At 46.0% G+C, this 19,155-nt stretch overlaps 1 protein-coding gene across 3 annotated transcripts in view; it reads left to right on the top strand.

Moving 5' to 3' along the window:
- fras1 (Fraser extracellular matrix complex subunit 1) overlaps positions 1–19,155 on the top strand; it is a 99,256-nt gene that overhangs the window by 13,127 nt on the left and 66,974 nt on the right. For all 3 annotated transcript variants that reach the window (XM_062562602.1, XM_062562601.1, XM_062562600.1), the window contains exons 3-9: positions 9,364–9,471; positions 12,280–12,372; positions 14,810–14,969; positions 15,382–15,515; positions 15,641–15,724; positions 17,432–17,533; positions 17,617–17,808. In XM_062562602.1, coding sequence (XP_062418586.1) covers positions 9,364–9,471; positions 12,280–12,372; positions 14,810–14,969; positions 15,382–15,515; positions 15,641–15,724; positions 17,432–17,533; positions 17,617–17,808 — 873 coding nt within the window. The remainder of the gene's footprint in view (positions 1–9,363; positions 9,472–12,279; positions 12,373–14,809; positions 14,970–15,381; positions 15,516–15,640; positions 15,725–17,431; positions 17,534–17,616; positions 17,809–19,155) is intronic.

The raw sequence follows: 19,155 nt of genomic DNA, 5'->3' as shown, positions 1-19,155 counted from the left end.
GACGCTCCCACATCTTGATAATGATGTACAGACGGAAGGAAAAAGATGAATCCATTAATCACAGGGCCGGCGGTTCCCGTTGCCGCGGTTACTCAGCAGCTGTTACATCTGTGTTTATTACACACTGAGATCCTCCACCTGAATCCCCCGAACAGACCCGACGTTCAGGTGCTGCTAACGGTCTGATTCCACCCCCCCCCCCCTCTTCCTCCTCCGTGGCGGATCAGATGGAGGCGGCTGTGTGTGTGGACCGGTGGTCGGGGGGGTTCCGCTGAGGGTTGTGACGGCGCTGAATGATGAGCTCGTTAGTTCGCTGGACGGACGAGACGTGAGAGCCGCAGCGCTGCATCCTGTTGGTGGAACGCACCGGGTTCCATGCGGGGGGGGGGGGGGGGGGGGTGTCAGGAGGGACGAGGCGGATGGGAAACGTGGTCCGGCCCAAACGGGCCCTGAAGAGAAGCTTTGATGTCACACAGAGCGACTCAAAGGAACATCTGTGTGGCTTTTATACTACTGACTGAAAAATGAATAAGGGGGAAAATAACATGCAAATATGTACTATGTTAGAATTATATTGTATTTACACAGTCTTAGGTATAAAAATATAGCCATTCTTTTTTTAAATAATCATTAAAAAGTCTTAATTAGTTAAAATCCTGCAGCATTTGCAGGAGCCCTTTGAAGGGGGGTCCTAACTTGTGGCTGGTGCTGCATCCCGAGTGAACGTTTGTGAACACAAGCAGATGCCATCGGGGTGATGGATGGATCCTCTGAAGCCGATGATTCCCCCGACAGGCCGATCAGCTCAGAGCAGACGAGAGAAACGCTGCAGTGGATTTAGATGATGGCGTCCTTTTAGCAGGAGAATAACACAATAGAAGAATACAGCAATGATGGGAGGGGAGAAGCTCGAACATCGTGTCATCCAGAGCTTCAGTGTTTGTGAGCATGTAGGAAAGCTGCGTGGACGTCATCTACATCTACTGTCGACTCGTCTCACCTTTACACCTTCAACAGAGAATAAACAACTTCATGTTATTATGCAAAGATCTTTGGAGAATTAAAAGTCAAAATCCTGAGAGCACAATGAGTTTTTACAGGATGAAAAGATGTTTACGGGAATAAAGTCAAAATTATTTCAAGATTAAATGTTAGCCTGAAAATAGATTTGTTCACAAGAAAAAAAAACAAAGTTTTACTTTTTAGTTAAGATCTTTATTATCCTAAAAGACATTTTGTGTAAATAAAGTCAGTCACTAATACGTGAGATAAACTTCTCTTTTGCTCAAACGACTGAAAAACCTTAATTAAACTGAACCAGGAATGCTGACACGTCACATTGTCCCCCCTTATTGGTCCCTGAAGTGCATTCTAATCCCCCCCCCCCGCGGGCTGTCTTCGCTGTGGCATTCGGAGCATGCGGGTCACGTGACTCTGCAGCGCGCTGCAACCAATCGGAGTCCTCTCTGGTTCAGCTGTGTGGTGATTACATCAAATGGATTATTGAAGGCGATGATGAAATATGAGCCCTAGAGGAGCTCCGTGTGTAGACACAATAGACGTCTCATGTTCCTCAAGACCAGGTGATCAGAAGTTCATACTCCATCCATGCTGATGTCAGAAAAGTCCTCAAAACTATGCAGCTGAAATCCCCAAACGATGAATCAGTTTAAGCGATTTAGGTGTCCGATGGAATGCTTCCTCCGACCTTTGGTACCATTAAATCACACCTTTTGTACATCATGGATCTGTAGTTGTGCTTTTGTCGATGTGACATTTCGAGGTGAGAAAGGTCCCCTTTGAGGATGAGAACAGATCACAGTGGATGCTGACGGGATGGAAGCAGGACGCCGCTCAGACGGCTTCAAAGAGAAGCTTCAGGACCCCCCCCAGAGCTGCGATTGTTCCAACGCATGATGCTCTCTATGCCCCCGTTAGGCTGGATAGTAATAAGATGAGTCTCATTGATTTCACACCTTTAACTTTCAGGTTCAAAAGGTGCATTTTAGTTACATAAATTTACTTTATGACTGACCGACCTTCCCAACAGTCAAACTCCATCAACTCCATCAACTCCATCAACTCCGGGGCGGCGATGATGGAGAAAGAGCTCGAGGTAAAAATACTGAAACGCTTCCCCCACCCCCCCCCTCCCTCGCCCCCGTGGCAGAGCCGTCCGAGGCGGGGAGACGCATGGCGGCAGTTTTCCTTTATGAGGCCACGAATAGTGGGCTTGCGGTATCATGTTTGCTATCAGCGATCATCGGATTCATAACAGCTGCTTCCAGGCATCAGGAATGTTACTCACCCACTTTCTCTCACACTGCCCCCCCCCCCCCCCCCTCGATATTTGGTTACGGCGTGGAAGTTAAAATAGCTGCGGCCGTTTTTCCTCATGGCGCCTGGCCTCAGCTGTCCGAGACCCCCCACGCCCCCCACGCCTGGAGAGTCTTTGCCACCAAAACAATCTGGGCTGGGGGCAGAGGTCAGTGGATCCATCACTACACAGAAGTAGAGTCATTTCCTCATAGACGTCTATGCGAGCAGAGGAGTCGCCCCCTGCTGGTCACTACACAGAAGTAGAGTCATTTCCTCATAGACGTCTATGGGAGCAGAGGAGTCGCCCCCTGCTGGTCACTACACAGAAGTAGAGTCATTTCCTCATAGACGTCTATGGGAGCAGAGGAGTCGCCCCCTGCTGGTCACTACACAGAAGTAGAGTCATTTCCTCATAGACGTCTATGGGAGCAGAGGAGTCGCCTCCTGCTGGTCACTACACAGAAGTAGAGTCATTTCCTCATAGACGTCTATGGGAGCAGAGGAGTGGCCCCTGCTAGTCACTACACAGAAGTAGAGTCATTTCCTCATAGACGTCTATGGGAGCAGAGGAGTCGCCCCCTGCTGGTCACTACACAGAAGTAGAGTCATTTCCTCATAGACGTCTATGGGAGCAGAGGAGTCGCCCCCTGCTGGTCACTACACAGAAGTAGAGTCATTTCCTCATAGACGTCTATGGGAGCAGAGGAGTCGCCCCCTGCTGGTCACTACACAGAAGTAGAGTCATTTCCTCATAGACGTCTATGGGAGCAGAGGAGTCGCCCCCTGCTGGTCACTACACAGAATGCAGCTTTAACACATGAAGCTTTGACTTCTTGAACCAGAGGTTACCGGCTGGGGTGAAATGAAAAAGGAAAAAATAGAATTCAAGATGGAGAACAGAAAAACCTCCAGGAGAAAACCTCTAAAACACAACAGGACCTCCTACAAACCTTCTTGTTCCTGGAGAAGATGGTTCTGCAGCTTGTTGCAGATGAAATGAGACAAGCTCAGACGAGAGGAGACGGGGAGATGATCCCATGACCCTCTATTGATCCCTGAGGGGAAGGCGGGTCAGGAACCGACTGAGACTCAATAAATGGATGCAAGCGACGCCAAAGAGGCGTTTTGTCAGCATTGTCTCACTCAGAAGCCTTTGTAGTGCACGAGAGCTTCTACTCTTCTGTACCTGGTATTCCGCCCCATTTCTATTTCAAAGCTTTAGATGAAGAAAATGAAAACACAAAATGTAGAGCAACAAATAAATGATGTATTACAACATTTAAAGTAAGTTAACTAATCCCCACCTTTACCATCTGCAGTATCAAAGTGAGACATCAATCACAATGTTCATTTATTATAATGATCTGGAATTGGCTTTTATGCACCAGTAGCATTTCTAATGCAGGGCTTTTGCCTTTTAGTCCTTTTAATGACATTCTGTTCATTAATTTGTGTGCAGGATTTACCAGTGTGCTCACACCAAATATGCAAATGAAGAGACAGTCATAATATTCTCCATTATTTAGCATTTAAAGCATAAAAGGGAAAGTCACAGAAGGAAGTGCTGCTCCTCAGTGATAACGTGCACTGAAGCATCGAGCTTTCTGCTCAACATACAGAATAATGGACTAAAATGTGTTTAAAACTGTAATCCTGCTACTAATCCCAGTTTTCACTGGAAGTTACAGTAATCTGATCCTCAACTGTGAAGGAATGCTCTGACTTTATCTTTGTAAAGGTGTTTCATGTGTGACCTGCAGGTAAATACTGGCCTTTAATGGGTGACTTAAGAATAATAATGACGTTTAATGTGTAACCTTAGAATCACCTTAAGGTATTACAGCCTTTCAAATCACTGCAAACTACACACACACACACACACACACACACACACACAAAGCAGTACTGTTAACACTGCTGCCCAGCTTGACGCTTATAACATCATGTCTAGTAGAAGTAGCTTGTCAGCAAGGGTGTGTGTGTGTGTGTGTGTGTGTGTGTGTGTTAAGACTTGAAATAAAAATGCAGAGGAAACCTCCCTGAGAGGAAGACCTCCACAAAGCAATTATAGAGGCAGGAGATCGGATTATACACAAATACACTCTCACAATACACACAGCACACGTCGATACATGCGCACTTTGAGCCAATTGGCTTCTTTGACAGCAGCCGTGCGGCACTTATCCCGAAAAGGAGTCACAGAGAGGAGGAATGTGCGTGTGTGTGTGTGTGTGTGTGTGTGTGTGTGTGTGTGTGATTGCAGTTTGCCACCTTCAGCTTAACTCTGCTCTAATTGTCTCCTCTGGTGTGCACACACTAAGTGGCATGTGGTATTTCTGTTGTGTAGCTCAGAGGGGTACGAGGTCCTGCTGCTAAACGAGTCACACACACACACACACACACACACACACAGCTCCTCACATCTACAGGGAAAGTGCTTCTTGTTTTCTGCGTCGGTTCCCCTTTGGCGGCTGAAGTTGTCGGAGAGAACCCCCCCACACACCCGTGTGTGTGTGTGTGTGTGTGAGTGTGTGTGAGTGTGTGTTTGTGTGTGTGTGTGTGAGTGTGAGTGACTCCATGAAGAGTGATGCCTTGCTCTGATATTAACAACTTTACCTTTGAGTTAATTAGTTTCTGAGTGTGAATTGTCATTCTTTACACCTTTATCGATATAATCTTTCACATGTTTGATGAATCGATTGCTTTCCTGGTCGTTAACAAAGTGGTGTGTTAGAATCTTTCTGCACCCCCTCCCCCCCCCCCCCCCCCGGTGCAGAAGAGAGACACTTTCTATCTTTCCTAAATTTGAAATGAAATGTGAGAACCCTCCCCCCCCCGGGACACGGAGTGGGAGGCGTTACGTCACACCTGGCCTCCTCAGAAACACCCCCCTTCCCCCGGTCCCTTTCATCCCGCTCTCAGGAAACATGAACAGGTGCCGAGTGCGTTTTTATTCCTGACCCCCCCTGAAGGGGTCTGGAACAATCGGAGCAGAACAGCAAGGTGATTCTGGTTTTGTTTCATCTTGCAGCAAAGAAAATCCCAATCAAAAATATCCCTTGAAATCTACTCACCTAGGGACTCTCAGAACAATAGATCTGCCCCCCTCCCCCGGTGGTAATCGCCTGTTTGTGGCCCGTCTCAGAACCTCATTACGAGCTCGGCGCCGGCGGGAGGCAGACAGCTGGAGTTTTGTGCATCAGTCGTCTGTCATGTCTCTCCAGCAGCTCCTCTGATTGGACCTGAGGCAGGTGGGGGGGGGGGAGGGGGGGGAATCAATGAGCTCAGCCTTTCCCCCGGGTGAATATGCGCACCATTAGCATAGCAATGCTAACCCCATGGCGTCAGGTGGTCATGTGACTCACCGGACGCCATCGAGCCGTAAATCAAGCCAATCAGATGTTTCCCAGCGAATGAATACAGTTCAGTGGAGTGTGTGTGTGTGTGTGTGTGTGTGTGTGTGTGTGTGCGTGTGTGTGTGTGTGTGTGTGTGTGTGTGTTTGTGTGTTTGTGTGTGTGTCTGTGTGTGTGTGTGTGTGGGGAGGGTTCAGCAATGCAGCTGTTGGATGGAGGAAGATGGAGAGCAGGTGGAGATAATGAGGAGTGAACTGGACTTTCTAAGTTCTAACTTCTAACTGCTTTGTCAGGTCAGCGCTGTGTGTGTGTGTGTGTGTGTGTGTGTGTGTTTCTCAAATGAGTTGCTCATGTTTTTCCCATCTTCTAAACATCAAACAGTTCACTTTCCTCCACCATTGTTCTGAGCTCGTGGTTTTGAAAACTTCCTCTGTGTTCAGTAAAGGATTTTAGACTTTTAGTAGAAAGTTACTGTGAGGAACTTCTGGTTCTGAATCATTCAGTGTGGTCCTGATCCTCCACGTGAACTCCATCAGAGGATCAGGACTACACTGAGCCTGGTTCACATAGAGGATCAGGTCTACACTGAGCCTGGTTCACATGGAGGATCAGGACTACACTGAGCCTGGTTCACATAGAGGATCAGGACTACACTGAGCCTGGTTCACATAGAGGATCAGGACTACACTGAGCCTGGTTCACATGGAGGATCAGGACTACACTGAGCCTGGTTCACATAGAGGATCAGGACTACACTGAGCCTGGTTCACATGGAGGATCAGGACTACACTGAGCCTGGTTCACATAGAGGATCAGGACTACACTGAGCCTGGTTCACATGGAGGATCAGGTCTACACAGGGGGATCAGATCAGCTGAATAGATGAAGCTGTGTAGATCTGCTGATGAAGCATCACGTCCTCGGATTGAATTTGCTCAGTAATGGCTTTAGTTTCTCTCCAATTCCAGCTCAATTACCTCGTGCCAGACCCCCCCGCCCCCCCCCCCCCCACACACAAAAACAGCACCGTGACTGTGTTCTGCTCCTGATTGGATTTTAATTGAATCTGCTACTTAAAGCGTCGTCGTGGCGACCGCTCCCCTATTCATCGGGAGGAGAGAGGCCTCCGGGATGCTGGAGGCTGCTTCTTCTCCGGTTAAGGTTGTAAACAAGTGGTGAGAGAAGGACTCTCAACAAACAGGTGACCTCATGAAACCCTGTCGATGCTGCATGACATTAAGACGATCCTTTGGAAATCTTTAGAAGCTGAGAGGCGCAGAATTAACCCCTTTATGTGTATTTTACATCCTTTTTTCTTTTTATTAAAGCAAAAGTTAATCATTGCCTCATTTCACCCTGAGAGGCGGAATGAAAACTAAATGTGCCACTGTTCAATCAGTGTAATTTAGATAATATTAATTGGTGATCGTGTTGGTTGCAGTCCTAAGTAAAGCAGTACTTAAAGGCCTTTGTTTCTGCTGCAGGGACTTTAAGCTGCACAGCTTCTTCCTGCTCATCACTTTCATGTCAAATTAATGAGGATCGGGGCCAGGAAGAAGTGTCGTTTTTTAATTTAATATGTTGTGTGCACTTTGACAATCCCCTAGAAAATATTTACTTCTCCTTTAATGTGAATTTAGATTGTCTTCCATCCACCTGATCCACCAACACTCAGAGTCCTCTCTTCTTCTGGGATGTTCTGAGAGGAAGTCTGGGATCTCATTTCCTTCTCTTTGACATTGGAGACGTGAAGCTAAGCTGCTTCTGCTCCTAAATCACATCTGAGGCAGAGATCTTTCTCCAGGAGGGGGGGGGGGGGATTAAATAAGCCCTCGACTCCTCGGACGTTTAATCAACAAATCCCAGGTATGCCCCCCCATGGGGGACGATCTGGCTAGGGGGGGGCTAGTAATCAGCTACACTGTTAGCTGCTGTGCTAATTTTACACAGCTTCATCACGACCACAGGTCCATAATGGGAGACTTATTTCTGAGGGCAGGCAGATTTATTATTAACCCCGATGACCTCTTTGCCCAATTTAAGTCAAAGCATTGCACGTCACACACGACGACTCTTCAACCTTTAAGGTAACTACATCCTGCCCTATTTCAACAAAATGTCACTCAAGAGACACTCAAAGGGCTACATCCTCAGACAAAAAGTACAGCCGCCAACACCAAAAGAAATGCAGTGATAAGGGGAGTGTGTACAGCTCTTATGAGAGAGGGGGGCTTTGCTTGTCTCATAATCCACCCGATCAGCTACTGCCACTCCTCAAAAGAGGCTTGTTTGAAAGCTCCGAGGCAGCTAGACATTTGTATGCTGCAACCTCCTATTAGATACCCCCCCCCCCCCCCCTGCTTTGGTCTTATTGTGTAAACATTACATTTCATTAAAATATGTATTGTATTGTACTTATCAGCACTAACACCTTCTAAAGTTCTTGAAAAGCTTTTTCATTTGCTTTCACTTTGATCGTTTTTTAATAAAGTTTTACCGTAGTTCTAATGTTTTGGTCCAGTCGGTATGATTTTCCGATTGCTTTTGAAATTCTTTTACCCTCCGAGGCGCAATCTGTTAGAACCCTATCTGATAAAGAAAAGATTGTCACTGCTCTGAAAAGAATTGACCTGCACAGTTGCGATTGGCTGGTTTTGCAGAATTACTGTCAAAATCCTGTGATCCTTTATCGGAGGACGAGGTTTGTGTCAGAAAAGTTCAGAAAAGAGCCGCTGGCGCATCACCTTTTGCAATTTCACAAATGCAACCAGAGGCCGAGGGACGCTGTGGTCAGAACACACGACCTGAGAGGCAGCTTCCCTGCTGCATCTCCAACAGCATGGTCAATAAATACATTTGCTCCATAAACGGTCCATTTAAAGTGGTAAATATATATATATATACTGTATATATATATGTTTGGTTGAATGTGCCTGTGAAGGTCGCTCCTCCTCTTCCTTCTCCTCCATTAGCGTGAACATTAATGTTGCACGCGGAGATTGTCCGTGACACGTCTGCCCTAGTACATAAAACTCATTACACATCTGGCCCCAGCTGTGCAGGGATGCACAAACACCAACACTTTGAACACGCGTGCACAGAAGTAGCTCAAACCACATTACCGAGGAATGCGGGGACTCTTCTCCCCAGGAGCCCCCCCCCCTCCCTCCCTCCCTCTCAGCCGGCTGCCCTCCCAAGTTAAATATTCATTCTCCTCTGTATCCTTCAACATGACCCTTAGCTACTCCTACATTTTACTGTGTGCGTCCTTGCCTCAGAGTTGTTGGGGAGTTGTTGTAAGAATTAGGTTTTGATTTCGGTTGTCGCTGAGTGTGTTTTTTTGGCAAACAATGAACAGAAGTGATCCATAACGAGTAGGAGTAACACTGCATACATATCTGGTTTACCACCGAGTGACTAAATTAAGAGAGAAGTCATTGTCTCATAGACGTCAATGGGAGCAGAGGAGTCGCCCCCTGCTGGTCACTACAGAGAAAGCTGCTTTCAGACTTCAGTTGTCACCGAGTCAATAATGACTTATGATTCCCAGTAACTGTAGAGGAAGGTCTGGAACTAACTTGAACATTCAAATGTCAAATGTTTCATTCTTGGGCATTGGGGACATAAAGGTGGAGGGTTTTGGCTCAAAGTCAGTGCTTTATGTTTGTTTCTGTTTTTTTGTCTTGACAGAACAACACTTCGTGGCGACCGGAGTCGTGTCAGGAGTGTACCTGCCACGGCGACGTGGCCATCTGCCGGCCCGGCATCTGCCGCAACCCGCTGTGTGACTTCCAGAGGGTGAGGCGCCATATCTTTCAAAGGAACACACTGGTTCCTCTCACCATGTTTACCTTTGTATACAAAGAGAAGAGTATAAAATACGTCCAGGAATAGTTGTGCCTTTTCCTTAGTCAGGGACTGTTTTTACTGCCAGATTGTTACCCATTCGGTGGGAATGAGTAGACTATTTTGGGCAACAAGGAGTTTGTGTTAACTTAAAAGACTTTAACTTTAAGACAACTATAAGATTAGGCAATTCAAAGATTCAAATGGATTTTTTAACCTGGTTTAAGCTAGTACAATCTAACGTTACAAGCTAACGTTACAATCTAACGTTACAAGCTAACGTTACAATCTAACTTTACACTCTAACGTTACAAGCTAACGTTACAAGTTTGAGCAGTTTTACACTGTATTTATTTAGTTAGTATAAGAACATTAGATGGTGACGTTTAGAAATTTAAATGTTTAGCTAACTAGCTACAGCTAGTTTAATATTTTACTCAAATGCTAGAGCAGAGAGGAAACTAGCTAACGTTAACCAGTGCTGTTAGAGTAGCATCTCCTTGAGCCATTTATAGTCAAAGCCGCACAAACAAACTTAAAACCTTGCATGATTTACAGCGCTTTGTAAAACATTCAAGTTTAATTATAAAAAACAGCAATTTTCCTCCCAAAGCAGTTCAGTTTTGAGAAGTAGTTCTTAAAGTAATTGGAATTGAACAAAAAACAATGGGAAAAAGTTGACACAAACACAGACCCACCACAATCGACTTTTAGGAAGTATTGAAGTATGTTAGTTAGCTACAGAATGTAAAATATCTTCCATTAGCTATCTGACAGCATCTGGACTCCCAACGCTGAGTGAAATAAATGAAAAGCTTTAAGAATGCAAGATCCTTATTTTGTGATTTTAACCACCTCATTAGCAGATCGACTTCCAAAGCCCTTTGAATTACTTGTCTTCGTGAATTTCCCTCACAATAACGATCCATTAAATGAGGGACTATTGTGCATCAAAGTCTGCAGATTGCACCTTGTTTTTAATTAGCCACAACTGTTCTGTTTGTGGACAGCTGGTATCTTTTGCCTTTTGGATTTGGATTCACAGGGACACGTTTTCAAAGCTCTTTTTTTAATTTCCATCTATCCGGCTCTTCCTCCTTGTGCTTCTTGTTAAATGGGATTCGGCCTGCGCGATGGCATCAAATCCGATCGCAAGCCTGAGCTAAGGGAACAATCAATCTCTGATGGACTCCACTCTGCTGGCCTGCAATTCAATGTGTACTAAAAAGGAGTCATCCTGCCCCCCAAGCACATCTAAAAATCTCTTAAAATGTGACCCTCGCTCACCAACGTTGTCTAAAACTTAGATTTCCTCATTAACTTTTGAGTAAGCCACCCAAAGAATTCTTAATATTTCTGTGGTGTTCTATACTCGGCGTTAATCATCAACCACAGATTGTTGAATAGACCAGTTGATTGAATAATGGAGTAATGATTGCAGCTTGAACTCATATACCAGATTCATTTTATCATTTTGTTGCATAAATCAAAATGCAAATGCCTCTGCATGTTTCCTATTGATTAATACAATAATTAATACTGAGTTATGCATTTTCACTTCTCGGTTTCAATTTCACGGTTTCGTTTTGCTACGTAATTAGAAATGTATGACATTTACTTAAATCGGCCCGTTAATGGTGTTAAATAACAAGCTAAACAGGATCATAGGATCATAGATAATAAATTAATTGCTTGTTCAATATCGGAAATGGCACCAACAGGAATGATGTTCTGTCACATAGTAAGATGTCAGAAAATGGAAAATGATGGAGATACTCTATTTAATCATCAAATATTATAAATAACTTTATTAATAACGTTCTATGTCACATTGGTTTGTTATAATACCAATGATATGTGAAAATACATCCACTCTACTGTCCATTAGGTTTGGGTTTACATAATTTTTATAATGAGATAGGAAACGACCTTAATAAATCTCATATTATTCACTTGCATGATTGTTTATTTCTCTGCAAAAAGGAACTGCATGAATTGAAAACCTTAAGCGTTACGAATGCAGCAGCCTTGTGATCAATAAATCTTTTCTCCCTTAGCATGAAGCATCTCTCTTCATTTGCAGAAATGCAATCTGAAATTAGATCAAATTCTTGTGCTACAGTATTTTGGTAATTAAATCTGAGGCAGAAGCCTGAAAAAGACAAAAGGCCAGAGGTTCTGCAAGATGGAAAGTTCAGGGAGAAACACCCAATATCTCAAATGTAGAAAAGCATTTAGAAGTTGTCGTGTTTTATTTATTAGCACAAAGTGCTGATGACTTCTCCGTTTTCCTCTCTAGTTCAACCTGCTGCACAGCTCACTCCCCACAGATGTTATTTATGCACTCAGTCTCACATCACTTGCACCTCTGTTGGGTTTTATTCTGTTTTTCCCATTGAATGGCATTCTCTGAAGCTTTGGGGGGGGGGGGGGGGGTTATCCTCTATCTTATAGAAATTGCCCGCCTCCCGCCTCCTTATTCCATTCTATATCACCTGTATTCACATCGAAATGACAGCTCAACCATTCCGCTGCTCTGCACCTGCCGGATAAAGTGCCGCGTGCTGAATCTGTATTGTGGAGTGTTTTGTTACACCTCGCCATTCTACACCCGAACGAGCCCCCGCTTCTTCAATTGTGTCACATGACTGGTTCGTTCCCACAGAAATGGAGCGGCAAGTTTTGTATCCTCCCGTGTTCCATTTAGTCTTTTCTCTGGGGATTTGTGTGTATTCTTATTCATGTGTGTCTCTTCTAAAGGGCGAGCGTCTGAGGATCCCTGCCAACAAGTGCTGTCCGGAGTGCGTCTCCTCGTCCGAGGCTTCCTGCCAGTACGAAGGACTTGTTTATGGAGTAAGTCACGTTGACTCTTCTTATGTTTCCATGATGATCCGTTCTACAAAACACAAAGATGCAGCTTGTATTTATCTATTTGGTTCCAATCAGGCGGCACCATTAAAGCTGCATTCTGTGTAGTGACCAGCAGGGGGCGACTCCTCTGCTCCCATAGACGTCTATGAGGAAATGACTCTACTTCTGTGTAGTGACCAGCAGGGGGCGACTCCTCTGCTCCCATAGACGTCTATGAGGAAATGACTCTACTTCTGTGTAGTGACCAGCAGGGGGCGACTCCTCTGCTCCCATAGACGTCTATGAGGAAATGACTCTACTTCTGTGTAGTGACCAGCAGGGGGCGACTCCTCTGCTCCCATAGACGTCTATGAGGAAATGACTCTACTTCTGTGTAGTGACCAGCAGGGGGCGACTCCTCTGCTCCCATAGACGTCTATGAGGAAATGACTCTACTTCTGTGTAGTGACCAGCAGGGGGCGACTCCTCTGCTCCCATAGACGTCTATGAGGAAATGACTCTACTTCTGTGTAGTGACCAGCAGGGGGCGACTCCTCTGCTCCCATAGACGTCTATGAGGAAATGACTCTACTTCTGTGTAGTGACCAGCAGGGGGCGACTCCTCTGCTCCCATAGACGACTATGAGGAAATGACTCTACTTCTGTGTAGTGACCAGCAGGGGGCGACTCCTCTGCTCCCATAGACGTCTATGAGGAAATGACTCTACTTCTCTCTTGATTTATTCCCTCAGTAAACATTGTAAACATGAGTTTATGGTTTCAGTCTCTAGTTTTAAGTTTTCTTCAATGCGTGAATTATGGTCCATTTAGAGTCAAACAGAGCATAAAGCAGGGGATGCGTTGGTGTGACAGGTCTCTTATTTATGGTTCAAATGCAGGGAAATGAAGCAGTTTATGTTCAAACTTGTGTAAATGACCCCGAGCTCAAAAGCCAGGTCTCTTAAGAAATGGTTTTCCTTGTTTGGTGAGGAGGAGCTTGACTGGTCTGTAGTGAGTCCTGACCCCAGACCAGTCCTTAAGGAGTCCTTAAGTAGCCAGACATGGGTGAGTAACCTCACTAATGATCACATGTCTGAGGAGGGATGAAATCCTTTCATTCAGAGTACACGACTGGAACCTAAACACTGGAGGCCCTCACAGCAGAAGATTAATACCTCTGCTTTCTGAATGATTCAATTACCACACGTGTACGTATCATAAATTCCAAATATCACATCCAGGGAGATTCCACTTTTAAATCCCAATTCGTCATCGTTTTTTTGTCATAGCTGAATAATTCCCGCCCCCTCGCTCCTCGCCTCCCTTTCACCACAGAAACAATCACCGCGTTGTTCGTCTTCGATCAGCTGGCTTAACGAGCTGGACTTTTGGCTGCCACGAAAGACCGTACGTGTCCCTCCGAATGGGGACGAGGACAAAGGGCGTTCCTTCCCCCCCGGTGAAGTGGAGTTAGGCGGATCTGAAAATTGTGGCCTTTCGAGATTTTTTATACCATTGCTGCTTTTTAACAGGAAGAAAATACCCTTTTTTTTAAATCATTTAGCGGGACACAAAGGGAGAGAATTTCTATGATGGTGGATGCCTCTATAGCAGGTTCAATGTGCCAGGAGCCAATGCGCTGACTTTTTAATATCACACTATTGTCACTGCTAAAGATCCAGAATCAGCACCCTGGACAGCAGCCGTGACCCAAACTTTTAAATGAGCATTTAGCTGTTTCTTTAAGGAATAATTTAGCATATTGTCTGTGAGCTGAAACCACAACTGCTTTTTACTTCTTCTCAGACTCTTTACAGGGTGAAAAGGCGTCTAAAACATTTAAACTCATACTAATGAACGAATGATTTATTTTACGCTGGCTGAAGAAGGTTTTTATAGCACACAAACGAGTCGAGACGGATTCCTCACCTCTATCTCTGTGACTGCAGGCGACCAGACTGAACCCACCGATGGATGGACTATAATTACTCCTCTAATGAACGGATTCTTCAATCCGCTGCTGTCAATCACACATTTAAAACACCCTCATTTGTTGGACGGACACATGTCGGCCTGAGGCCTTTCTATCAGCACATAGTTTATATGTTGGAAGGAGAAGAAAAGAGATAATCACGTGTAAATAGAAGGTACCATCCCTACGTTTACAGCCTCCAAATAGCCCTGTTTTTGCTGAAAAAGAGAATATTCCTAATAAGCAGTTTGTATGGTAACGGCGTGTTATTCCCTTCATAAACATAACCCCCCCCCCGCAGCCTCCTCCCCGGGGGCCCAATCCCTCACTGCTTTCAGGTCTTAACTCGTCCTTTATCAAGTGAAAATGTGGGAAAGTGGAACATCTTTTTAATAAGTTTAGGACCGTGTGCCCCCCCCCCTCTTTCACCTTTGTTTTAATGAGATTAACGGTCTGCTCCCCCCGCAGCACGACAGCCAATGGAGTCCCTCTCCCTGCTTGCGCTGCGTCTGCTCCGGGGGGGTCGTCTCCTGCAGCGCTCGGCCCTGCCCCCCCCTCAGCTGTCCCGGGGACCAGAGCCTGTTTGTCCCGGCTGGAGAGTGCTGCCCCAAGTGTGGCCGCGATGGAGGTATGTCGCCCCCCCCCCCCCCTCCCCCTCACCGCATGCACGTTTCAGACGCTGAACCGACTCCCCCGGAGCGGCACGCGGGTCGCGGCGCCGGCGTTGATTGTAGAAAATGTGGTTAAAATGTGTGCTGTTTTTGGATGGAAACCATAAAGTATGTGATTGCTTTGTGCTGATCGGAGCCGCTGAAGGTAGAAAGTAGTAATTTACAGCAAGAAAGATTCCCTGATTAAGAAATGAGTGAGAAAACAAATTCTGATTAAAGGCTGTCACATCGTCAAGAAACATTCAATTCAGTCTTTTCTTTTTCATTTTTCCTGCTTCTAGAGGTGTGATGAGCACCATGATGTCATCATGCAGTGTGCATTGTAGAGTATGAGGCTGGACTCATTGTGTGTGTGTGTGTGTGTGTCAGCGTCCTGCTCCTGGCAGGGGGCGCCTTACAGAGACGGCGAGGAATGGGCACCGAGCCTCTGCTCCAGGTGTGCGTGTGGCGGGGGGGAGGTCCGGTGCTCCGTGGCAGAGTGCCGGCCGGTGGCCTGCAAACCGGTGAGCTGACGTCCAATTCTACCCCCACAAAGACCTCATGGAGAAGGAGGCTTTATTGTTGTTGCCCCCCCCCCCCCCCCTCACACACACCTGCTCTGACTGCTTTGTTTTCTCCTCTCCTCCAGCATGAGAACTTGGTGATCCAACCGGGCCGCTGCTGTCCGGAGTGTGTGTCCAACCCCTGTCTGTCTGCTGGTACACAGCACCAGGTAGGTCCCCCCACCTGTACCTGTGTGTGTGTGTTTTGTGAGATGGAAGCCATCCAAGCCTTTTCCCTCCTCTCTTCTCATCTTGTCTCCTTTGTCCTTCCTCATCATGTCAATTAATTTTTAACCGTATTTGAGAGGATGAATTCTGTCACCTTGTTTCTGGTCATGCCCACGCAGCCGACTCTAAAGTACCCACAAAGTACACACAAAGTACACACAGAGTACACACAGAGTACACTCCTCCTCCTGCGTAACCTCGACTCCCGAGACAGAATCCAAAAGAACGTAATCAGAGGAGTTAAAAAAGTACCGAGGAGAAGAACTTAAGGAGCAGCTTCAGTACACAGGGGGGCGTTATGGATGTTATGGATGTGATGGATGTTATGGATGTGATGGATGTTATGGATGTTATGGATGTGATGGATGTTATGGATGTTATGGATGTGATGGATGTTATGGATGTTATGGATGTTATGGATGTGATAAATGTTATGGATGTGATGGATGTTATGGATGTGATGGATGTGATGAATGTTATGAATGTTATGGATGTGATGAATGTTATGGATGTGATGAATGTTATGGATGTTATGGATGTGATGGATGTTATGGATGTGATGAATGTTATGAATGTTATGGATGTGATGAATGTTATGGATGTTATGGATGTGATCAATGTTATGGATGTGATGAATGTTATGAATGTTATGGATGTGATGGATGTGATGAATGTTATGGATGTGATGAATGTTATGGATGTGATGGATGTTATGGATGTGATGGATGTGATGAATGTTATGGATGTTATGGATGTGATGAATGTTATGGATGTTATGGATGTGATGGATGTTATGGATGTGATGAATGTTATGAATGTTATGGATGTGATGAATGTTATGGATGTTATGGATGTGATGGATGTTATGGATGTGATGAATGTTATGAATGTTATGGATGTGATGAATGTTATGGGTGTTATGGATGTGATGGATGTTATGGATGTTATGGATGTTATGGATGTTATGGATGTGATGGATGTTATGGATGTGATGAATGTTATGAATGTTATGGATGTGATGAATGTTATGGATGTTATGGATGTGATGTATGTTATGGATGTTATTGATGTTATGGATGTGATGGATGTGACAGCAGGGAAAAACCTCCTCTTTCTTGTGACATAATGAATTCAAATGTGTCTTCAGCACTTCAGTCAATATTTAATGGACCCGAGCAGGAAGGATTTAATGTGACGGCTGCAGCAAGTTGACCCCAAATTGAAAGAGCTTAAATATTAAAGGGCCTGATGTCAGAGACAGACTGAGTTTAAGTTACAGTGTCACCAGCCGTCTCTTCACCATCTGCAGATCACAAGAATGTCAGACATCAAGTTACATTAGAGAACGACTACGTTTAATTATTCATCCCAGCAGCATGTCACATGCTTTATCTATCTATCTATCTATCTATCTATCTATCTATCTATCTATCTATCTATCTATCTATCTATCTATCTATCTATCTATATAGATCAATGACTGGTTATTATACAATAAACAATAAAGAAGACTTTTCTTCATCAGTCTGTGAGACATGCACATGTCTGCATAATGGCGGGCGAGTGTGTAGCGTTGGTGGTTTAAGGGATTCAAGTGACTTGTTGGTGTGTGTGTGTTTGGAGGCGTCTAAATGTGTGTCTCTCTGCAGCACGGCGAGCAGTGGCAGAAGAACGCCTGCACCACCTGTGTGTGTGACAGGGGTCAGTCCAAATGCCACACACACACCTGTGAGCCCGTCACCTGCGACAAGGTGGGTAGCACCGTGCACACGCACACACACACACACACACACAGACACGTAATGCAACACTCACTCTCTGCCCCCCCCCGCAGGGTCAGACCAAAGTGAGACGGGCCGGTCAGTGCTGCGACGGATGCGCCGCTGTCGAGGGGAGCTGCCCGTACGAGGGCGTGGTGCGTTACCACGGAGACATGTGGAACGCCACGGGCTGCGAGTTCTGCGCCTGCGTCCGGGGTCAGGTGGTCTGCCAGAGGGCCGAGTGCGGCCGCGTGGAATGCCCACAGGTAAAGGTGACTTTACTGTCAACTAAGGAGCAAATGGGCCCCTTTTACTAAAGAGCTTTAGTGGCCAATCAGACGCAGCAGATGTCCACTATGAACTTCAGTTTACATGTGTTTATAAAAAGCAGCTGATTGATCTAAATGCCTAATATGGCGTGTCATATCTATGGACTCGGGGTTGTTTCCTTGCAGCCCCCACCCGCTCTAACCTGTCCTAACAGGTTCTCCGGCCCCCAAAATGCTACATGTCACCTCCTAGAAATCCCATTTCCTTCCCTTCAAAGGCCACTGAAGCGGTAATGGAAGACGTCACAGTTACTTTGCTCCCCGTCTTCCTCCAGTCAGTTCAATTTGCCGCAGTGAAATGCATCAGTTCACTAGCGATCTTCATTGGTACCGAGGAGATGGTGCTTGAGTGGAGGAAGAGGTGATCGCTTGAGGTCACAGGGTCATCTCAGGTAATCCCGTCCACTTGAAGTGTCCTGAATTGAAAGACAAATTGAGCTGGTGATGATCTTTGTGGAAGCTGATGAACACTGCAGCAAAAAGTCAGAATCCGTCTGCAGACACTAAACCTGGAGGAACCCAAGATGCAAGGAGGGGTGGGGCTACTGTCGCGCCCTCCGTTGCCAAGCAACCACAACCTGCACCCCACAAAGGACCATGTTGTGATGCCTCCGTGACTCAACTAAACAACAGAAGTGTCCCTCCATTTCCCTCCATGTCCCTCAATGTCCCTCCATGTCCCTCCATTTCCCTCCATGTCCCTCAATGTCCCTCCATCGACCTCCATGTTCCTCCATGTACCTCAATGTCCCTCCATCGACCTCCATGTTCCTCCATGTACCTCAATGTCCCTCAATGTCCCTCCATCGACCTCCATGTTCCTCAATGTCCCTCCATCGACCTCCATGTTCCTCCATGTACCTCAATGTCCCTCAATGTCCCTCCATCGACCTCCATGTTCCTCCATGTACCTCAATGTCCCTCCATGTCCCTCAATGTCCCTCCATCAACCTCCATGTTCCTCCATGTCCCTCCATGTCCCCCCATGTTCCTCCATGTCCCTCAATGTCCCTCCATGTTCCTCCATGTCCCCCCATTTCCCTCCATGTCCCTCAAAGTCCCTCCATGATCCTCCATGTCCCCCCATGTTCCTCCATGTCCCTCAATATCCCTCCATGTTCCTCCATCTCCCCCCATTTCCCTCCATGTCCCTCAATGTCCCTCCATTTCTCCACATGTCCCTCCATGTCCCCCCATTTCCCTCCATGTCCCTCAATGTCCCTCCATTTCTCCACATGTCCCTCCATGTCCCCCCATTTCCCTCCATGTCCCTCAATGTCCCTC

Source organism: Pungitius pungitius, chromosome 5 (genome assembly GCF_949316345.1).
Source record: "Pungitius pungitius chromosome 5, fPunPun2.1, whole genome shotgun sequence".
In the NCBI taxonomy this organism is placed as follows: domain Eukaryota; kingdom Metazoa; phylum Chordata; class Actinopteri; order Perciformes; family Gasterosteidae; genus Pungitius; species Pungitius pungitius.
Note: the sequence above shows the minus strand (reverse complement) of the source record. Positions and strands in the feature narration are given on the sequence as shown.